An 8,878-nucleotide genomic window follows, 5' to 3' on the forward strand; every position below is an offset into this window, starting at 1 on the left:
CTGAAACAAACAGACTGCCAAATACTTCTCCAGGAAAGATGGGTTTATTCTGCGATAAGCAAAGAATTACACTTTAGGGTCTGCAACCATAGTGAGCCACAGCACAAGTCATGTGTCCCCCCCAGGGACATTGTTGTTCTCCTTACAACACTTGTAAGAAGAAAAGGAAGTTGGGAAGGCTATAAAAAACAAAGAGTCCATGGGTTTTCTTTGGCTGAGTCGTTGCCAGGAAAGAAGACAGGTCTTCTCCCTGTCAGCCTCTGCTAACGTCACAGAGTGTGAGAGTTCCCCCTTCCAGTATCCCAAGTCTATTTAATTGCGGTTTCTATTAATTTTTTTTTTACATTTCCCACAGAGCACAGCAGAGCTGAAGTTCAAATATTAGATCCATAGTCATTAAGAGCATAAAGCACCATCTATTCCAACCATTATCTTAAGCCCCAGAAAGTGACGCTCAGAGAGGGGTCTCCCCTGCAAGGTGATAACCAGCCCACCAGGCCAGAGCCGATGGAGACTCGTTTTCAGTTTCAGGCCCACTGACTTTTCTCTCTCTGGGGAGGTAGGTGAGAGGAGGGAGGAGTGTTTGCCATGGCCCCGCCCCCATCCTTGCCTTCCTCCAGAGCAGAGGTGGCCTGCTCGGCATTCCCTGGGACGTGCTGCAGCGATGGGGAAGGCAGGAGGAGATGAGACGTACTTCCAGAGGAGCAGTCTGTTCTGGGTCACCGTCATCACCCTCTCCTTTGGCTATTACACGGTAAGGGCAGCGGGCCCCGGGCAAGGCCATGCGAGGGGACAGAGTGCTGCCTTGAGCCACAAGATCCGCACCTACGACACGGAGAAGTCGCGCAGGCGCAATCGCGGCTCTCGAGTGCTCTAAGCCAGGGGACTAGACCCGGGAAGAAGACGCAGGCGCACCTGTCTGCCCGCGCCTTCCGCCTGTGTTGAGATCTTGAGAAACCGGCTGCCCACGCTTTCCCTATATGAAGGCAGGGAATACTCCCCACCCCATGACTCGGTGTCTAGATCTTTCAAGGTGGTGGTGGCGAAGTCGAATGCCGGTGGGGCTGCTACCTCCTATTTCCGTACAGCCAAACCGCTGCCCTCGCTGGTCATGGTCCTGGGGCTGGTGTAGCGCGGGGTGCATCTGTTTTGGCCCGCCAGGCTCCCGTAGGGCGAGGGGCGCTGTTGGGGGGGGCGGGGTCTTGCGCTTGCGCGCCTGGCGCTTGCCTAGGTTATTGGCGTAAGCGGAAGGTCGGTGGGCTTGCAAGCTTTCTGCTTGAAAATGTACCTGTGTTTGCGTCCCCACGGTTACTAGGGCTTAGCCAGGTTTGAATAGAACTCAAGAAGAAGGAGGGAGGTCAAGTTGACGGACAGTTCTAGGCCTGCCAAGTCAGGATAGGGCTTCCAAAGCAGAATGTTTGAGCCAGTTGGAATTGCTTGGAAAATGGGGGTAAACCGCAAGGATGGGTAGAATTTAATGGGTAAGAAGAGTTAGAGAGGATATACGTGTTATGACATAGATGTGGAATCATGAAGACAGAGAATCTCTACTGAGAGGAGCAGCGACTTTTGTTTGGCAGACAGAATTCATTTAAAGGATACAGGAAAGATACCCAGAAAAGTAGGTTGAGGACTAAATTGTGTAAGTCATTAATAACAGCAGTCAGCCAACCTGGGCACTAAATCTGATAACCACAGAGTTTCCTCAGCATAAATCTCCCACTAGAATCGCTTTCAGAAAATAGAAGTGAAGAACGGAAGCCCAGATGACTCAGTTCAGAGTCTCTTTGGTCTGTTACTTGTTCTTATAGAATCGGGATTGTTTAATAGCCTCGGTTAAAAATAGATTTAAGTGACCTAATAAGCATTCTGTGCTTCTGGTTCTCTTTCAGTGGGTGATCTTCTGGCCTGAGGCTATTCCTTATCAGAGCCTAGGGCCGCTGGGCCCCTTCACTCAGTACTTGCTGGAGCATCATCACACCCTCCTGCACAGCTGGTAAGGAGAGCTGCAGAAATGGGGTGTGGACCCTGCAGCTCCAGTGTCCCCGTAGACCTGGAAGGCCCCTGGTTGCCTTCTAAGAGTGGTGCTTGTTCACATGAAAGCACCTTTCTCTTGGGGGTTTCTGTGTTAGATTTCATCAGCAGAGAACCATCACCTTAAACTAGGCTGACTTTTGTTTCAGGTATTGGCTTGCGTGGCTGATTCACGTGGGAGAGTCCTTGTATGCCATTGTATTGTGCAAGTAAGTGTTTTTAATAGGTCTTTGTCGCTTTTCTCTTGGTATCTAATATAAGTTGAGAGTAGCCACATTTAAATAATTCATGCGCTTGTAGGCCGAGAACACTCTCAGGTAGAGTTGAATCCCCACACCTAATACTGAGCCTCTCTCAGTACCCAGAGGGAGTACTCAGTAAATAGTTAATGAATGAATTCGTTTGTGTTAATGAGTCAATTATTTAGTCATTTAATTTAGATGATTTTTCTTCTTTTTTTCAAAAGTCTCTGTATAGCCCCAACTAGAAGAAAAGATTAGGAGGCTGCCTTCTAGTTTGAAAAAGAGCTGTATTGACCTAGCCCAGTGATTCTCAGCCTAGTTTCACAACTGAATCACCTGAGGAGCTTTCTCAACATTCACTTCTCTGGTTTCCAGGCCCAGAGATCCTAATGTGGTAGCCTTGCTTCAGAGGTAGGAACATGTTATTTTTTCAAGGTCTGTAGGTGATTCTGGGATGCACTGCAAGCTAAAAGTCCTGCGACTAGACCCTGATCTACAGTTGCCAGTGCAGGATAATACAATGTGAGAGAACTGAAAAAGCTTTTCTTTACATTTAGACTTTATGTAAGCACACAGAAAGTATGGTGTAATGAAAGAGATGGTTATAGTAATGCCAGATTGCTTTGCAATTGATTATTTTTCTTCTGGTCAAGATTAATTACCACCTCTGTTTTTGTGGTATTACTTCTAAAAGTGGAAAATAAGATACTTTATTGTTTTAATAATAAAAGTAACGAATATTTCCTGGGTGCACACTATGTCAGACAAGTGCTAACTGATTTAAATAGATTATGTTCCTCCACCTTCTGCTTTATTAAACAAGCTGGACTTCGTAGGAGAGGAGGAGAAAGCAGCTTTATTTTTTCGCCCGTCTCCACTCCCCCAAGGATTACTGTCTGTCTGCCACCCTAGCCCTGGACGAAATCTGAAGCAGGTCCATAGATTTTCCAGTCACTATCTCATATTATCTGGTCACGTCCAGTCTATTCATTAAAACTATGAACTTTTATCTAATTCAGAACATCTGTTCTCCAGCTGGGGCTCAGCAGCCTGCTGTGGGGAAGAGGGGGTAGTTGATGTCTTCCCTCTCATTCCAGCTTTGTTCCCTGTTCACTAGCGACAGCTGCCTGTGGCCCCTTGGGGTGCTGGGAGTAGTTAGCGGAAGCAGAGCACAGTCTGCCTCGTGATCAGGCAGCTGGGTGCTGTGGTGGTTGCATACCCATTGTTGACTCTTTCTCTCCAAAGGAGCCTTGGTGGATTTTTGAGAAACCGCCCATCACTAGGGATCTCCCTTCTGCAGTTCCCTTGATGGTTCCTTCAGACCTCAGTCAGTATGTCACTTGCAGTTTTCCCTTAGGATCTGTAATGGGGGTTGTGGTGGGGGGCAGTTTCTCTTTTATTGAGATCTCTTCTACCCTTTAGTTAGGCCTCTGGGGCGGGGTTGCTTTTAAGCTCACCCATGCCAGTGCCCTTCCACAAGACCTGCAAGGCTCACGATGACAGCTTCCTTATCCGTCCAGCAGGATAAATCTGCAAGTGCGTGCAGTTCCCTGGGCAGCCATGTACCAGTAGTTAAACGTCTGAGTTAGATATTAAGCCTCCCTCAAATTACTGGGGACTCTTGCCGGGCTGAGTGGTTCCATTGAAGCTGTTCTTTGGGTTGACTTGGGATAGGAAGTGCCGCAGCACTAATACCTCTTTGTAACGGCCTCTTCAGGCTCTCAGTGAGAGCTTAGCTCGGAGGTGTGTGGTCCAGCCCTCCACATTTTAGTGTTGGAGTACTTTACACCTATTTTGTTGTCATCATTTGGAGCCTCTAATGAAAACGAAAAGACTCAGATTGAACATCCTGCTCTCAAGTTCTTTGATAGGCAGTGGGAGAAGAGGCATAGAGAGGTTAGGGCACTATTCTCACATTCCTGAAATCATTTCTTTATGGCCTAACGTGTTGCAGTGTATCATTGGTGACTGTAAACCAGAATGAATGTTCCTTTTGACTTATGAACGAATACGTTTAAGTGAAAGAACCATGAAGACATGTAGAACAATTGGAAGCCCTACCCCACATCCCACTATCCAGCAATAAAAAGAAATTGATGAATTCCATTTAATCAGACATAAGACCTGACTGAACCAATTCGACTTTATAGCCACCATATCTATATACATATAGATATAAACTCTTGTATAACTTTTTTCTGTTGTCATATATGCCTGTTTTCCTGTGTCTCTAGCTATAAATTTACCTCATTTCATTAGTACACAGTATTCTATTATATAGATGTGCCTTAATGTATTTAACAAATCCTCCTTCTGACAGACTTTTAAGCCTCTAGTTTTGGGTTTTTTTTTTTTTTTTTGACTATTATAAATAATGCTGCGTAAACGTGAATTTCTTGTACATCCTGGCTCACTTTCATATATATTTCATTTTTCTATTGTTTGGTGGTAGAATATATGAAGATAGTTGATTCTACTGACCTCACACCCAGTGACCTTGATACATTCATTTTTTAGTTCTAACAGTTCATCTGTTCATCTAATAGTTCATCATTAATAATTTAAAAGATTCATTTTTTCTAGGTACACAATTGTCTCTAGAAATAAAGACAGTTTTATTTCTTCCTTTCAATTCTGTATACCTTTTATTTATGTTTTTTCCCTCGTTGCACTGGCTAGTACGTCCAGTCCAGTGTCAACCAGAAGTGGTGACAGTAGGCATCCTGGCCTTGTTCCTAATCAAAGGGAAAGCTTTCAGCATTCTGCCTTGTGTTTTCCCTAGAGTTGTATAGACCTTCTCTGTCAGAATAAAGAAGTTCCCTTCTCCTTCTAAGTTTTCTGAGAACTTGTATTGAGAATGGATCTTGAAATTTATCAAATGCCTTTTCTGCATTTATTAAGATGATCGTGTAATTTTTCTCCTTTAATCTGTTAGTGTAGAAAATTATATATCTTTACATATATTTTTAAAAATTTTGTTTTAAATTAAAAGGCATCCACATGAGACTTACTTATATACAGATGAGACTGTAGCAAACCATTCCCTTCATCTGGGCCATTTTCTTTTGAGCTTGGTGTTCAGCAGTTTCGTTTGAATGGCTGTATAAACAGGTATTTATTATTACCATGTGCCAGGCCCTTTACTAATCACTTTGGATAACTTATCTCAAAAATCATCTCACAACTTGGTGAGATAAATACCATTATTCCTATTTTTCAGACGAAAAAACTGATTCTGAGAGAGAGTGATTTGCCCAAGGTCAAGCTGGTAGTTGGCCAAGCTAGATTTACATCTGGTCCAAAACACTTGCTTTGAAGCCATCCCAGTGCTTTCTAACCCTATATGCTCATCAAAATCACGTGAGAAACAGTTTCATAATACCATGTCCTAGGCAGTAGCCAGATTGCTTCCCAGGGAAGAGTGTACCATTCTAAATGCACAAGAAAAATGAAAATCAATGAACTAGGCATTCAAGTTAATAAGCTGGGGGAGAGCACAAAATAAGCCCCATGAAAATAGATAGAAGGAATACGTTTTTAAAAAACTAGAAGACAATAACATTAAAATCCTGGTGGATAAATTTTTCTCTTTTTTTAGGTCTAAAGGCATCACGAATAGTTGGACTCAACTCCTCTGGTTCCTGCAGACGTTCCTTTTTGGGATGGCATCTCTCTATTACTTGATTGATTACAGACCGAGACGCCATAAACAAACTTAAAAAAGATATCCAAAAAAAACTGAATCACTGTTTTGTACACTTGAAACTAATATAATATTGTAAACCAACTATACTTCAATTTTAAAAAAGAGAGAAAATATAGCATATAAAGTTCCTAGGAGATGAAAAAGATGTTCAAAAGCTTTCTCTATACTGACATTCAGCCTCACCTTTTTTGGGGGGTGCTGTGTTTACTTGATCTTTCTAGAAAGTTACGACCCTCTAGTTATTCACTGTTTTCTTCATCTGCTCTGGTTAAACTTGAGTAGATAGTAGGAAAAGATTTTAGCTTCCCAGTTCTGCAGACTAACCTATTTGGCAGAGGGCTTCCAGCTACCTTCTTGCGGTCCTTGGCTGTGTTGGCATTCTCCCTGTCACCTGGTTTAAGCCACATACTAAGTTTGCTTGTTGGGTTATCTTTGCTCCTACCTTCTGATTAAAACACCTTACCCTTACCACCACCATCTTATCAGCTCTCCTTTCCCCCAGTTTTTTTTCCACCCACCTGGATCAAAATAGGGTGACACTTCCATAACACATCAGTTCCACCCTCATTTGTTAGACACCTGTGAGGCGGGATCTTCTCCTTTCAGGCTTCCATTTCAGATTATGGAGAAAGATGAGGAAGACAAGCAAGTGCCTGGAATGGGGCGGCCCAAGAGGTGACACAGAGGCACAGAGGACATCCTGGGAACCAAGGAGGAACGACTGGGGAATGCTTTCTCTGCTGCTGCCAGCCAGAAGTGATGCTTCCCTCCACTCGGACCCTCCGACATAGCGCTCTGTACGTGCAGGATCTGATGTCCACCTTCAAGTCAGGACCACATCTTAAGACAGCTTCGTTTTTTCCTCTAGCACCTGTCCCATTGCCTCACACACAGGTGTTCTCTCAGTGTTTACCGAACAAAGGAGGGAAACTCTGATTTCACTTTGCACTTGTTCAGCATCATTCCAATTTTTATCTGAAAACTGCAGAACCCATTCAGTGTACCCCTGCATCAGAGAAAAGCGCAGGACTGCCCTTGACTGGTACTGCCACGTTTCTGTGGGTCCCCTGGTGGGAAACCCGTACCTTTTTCACACTTTTTCCAGACACTGTAGATGACTCCCTCCAGTTCTGACTCCAGTTCTGACTCACTCAGCCATTCCTGTTCTAGAGAGTCTACACTATGGGTTCTCCAACTAGTTACTACCTCTCTCATTCACCTGGTTATAACTTAACTACTGACTGGTTGGGGCAGGAGGGTTACTGACTCACCTCAAGGAGGCTTTAGGGCTCCTTTCCTGGAGGACCCCCTGCTTGTTCACTAGGGACTAGACCTTATTTTCCTTCCATGACACAGTAGGTCATGTTATTTGTTTTAAGCAAACACTTATGAGAAACAGCCCCCCTCCCCCCAAAAAAGAGGCCTCAAGTAAAAGCACAACCATGAAAGATGATAGACTATGAATTGGTTTTGGTGGAAATCAACTTCTACACATAAATCCCAGTCTTTCCCTCTGTTTCTCTTGTGATTAAGGGGTTATTATTAATGGTGCCAAGGATAATATGGCAGATTACTGAATGAAATGTATTAACTTGAATAAAATGTTGTGAATTGTGTCTCCAATCAGATGCTTTTTTTGGTCAGTTTTGATAGTATTGTCACACATTTGATTCTACTCTTTCTCAAAAAGACTCTATTCTGGAACTTTGTAGCAGGGATTTTTTTTTCACTGATAAAGAAATGCAGAATGCCCTAGTTGTAGGACATATGGTCTTCCTTACGTTTCTAGAGCTGTCTATAGTCCACTTAACTCCTCCACATACACCAAGTTGTGGGTGGACATAAACATCTCCTTTCATTGCAATATTGGCCTCCTGTTTCCACTACATTTCATTCAGTGTTTGATGTAGTCTGCAGCAAGTGAAAGGAGTACTCTGATTTTTTTTAAATGCCAAAAGTATAAAATGCTGTTATCTTATTTGGGGTATTATCATGGCCTAGAGCAAAATAAGATCTTAGCAAACAGTGCGGGTCATTCATTTTATAGACCCATAAGCTGCATCCCATGGAGGTGAGGTAACACACAGAGGCCAGACTAACTGGATCTCATGTTCTGCCTCTTCCTCCCCCACAGTCCAGGACCCTAGAAGTAAGTCTAAAGCAAAAAACAAAAAGAGACAGCTTTGTGTTGCAGTCACAGTGGTGATACAGGGGAAACATCTATGTTGAGTTTGGATGAGAAAAGGCCAGAGGCATCTTGTTGGAAACAACCATGGAGGGCAAACAGACTAAAACCCCAAATATATCAAGGGCAAGTATAGTTTGGGAAGGACAAAAAAAGCAAGCCCCAATGGCGGGAACAAAAACAGAAAACTAATGACCTCACAACCTAAAAACAGGCCAGATTTATAAACTAACACTATTTCCTATATTCAACATGTTTATGAGTCCATTGCAATCCAACTCCAAACGTTTTCTAAGCCATGGTTTTAAAACAAGTCTTGAGTTTAAGAGGCTATACTCTAGATGTGTAAAGAGCTTCTTTAGCAAAACAACTTGCCATCTGGGAGCCTGTACGTATTTACATGGAGGGCCTGAAAACACCAAAGAAACGTTGGAGAACCTGCCTTTAAGGTTAGAGCACAGAATGCAATCACAATGTTGCTCAGGGCCCTTGCTGGAAGCTTGTTAACTAAATCTCTTAGTTGAGCAGCCTGGGTTGTAAATATCATTTTCCTTTCCTTCTTATCAGCACAGACAAAAAAGAATCTAGGGCACCTGAGTAATATATTTGTAAGTCTATGAGACCCTTCTCTCTGCAAGGCTCCTTGTCCACATCGAATTGAAAACTATGGTTCCTTTTTTCTCAGCGTTGGACAATGAGAGTGTGTACTTA

General features: G+C 43.3%; 1 protein-coding gene across 1 annotated transcript; it reads left to right on the plus strand.

Moving 5' to 3' along the window:
- The first annotated feature begins 664 nt into the window (after window positions 1-664).
- On the plus strand, window positions 665-5,995 carry TMEM254 (transmembrane protein 254). The gene is made up of 4 exons (XM_065894563.1): window positions 665-754; window positions 1,893-1,996; window positions 2,184-2,243; window positions 5,875-5,995. The coding sequence occupies exons 1-4, from the start codon at window positions 665-667 to the stop codon at window positions 5,993-5,995; spliced, it is 375 nt and encodes a 124-aa protein (XP_065750635.1).
- Window positions 5,996-8,878: the final 2,883 nt, after the last annotated feature.

The sequence above is a fragment of the Phocoena phocoena genome, chromosome 16 (assembly GCF_963924675.1).
Source record: "Phocoena phocoena chromosome 16, mPhoPho1.1, whole genome shotgun sequence".
NCBI classification, from domain to species: Eukaryota; Metazoa; Chordata; class Mammalia; order Artiodactyla; family Phocoenidae; genus Phocoena; species Phocoena phocoena.

Coding starts and splice junctions, on each gene's coding strand:
- TMEM254 (XM_065894563.1), top strand. CDS start 665: ATGGGGAAGGCAGGAGGAGATGAGACGTACTTCCAGAGGAGCAGTCTG. Junction 755..1,892: donor TCTCCTTTGGCTATTACACG/GTAAGGGCAGCG, acceptor GTTCTCTTTCAG/TGGGTGATCTTCTGGCCTGA. Junction 2,244..5,874: donor TATGCCATTGTATTGTGCAA/GTAAGTGTTTTT, acceptor CTCTTTTTTTAG/GTCTAAAGGCATCACGAATA.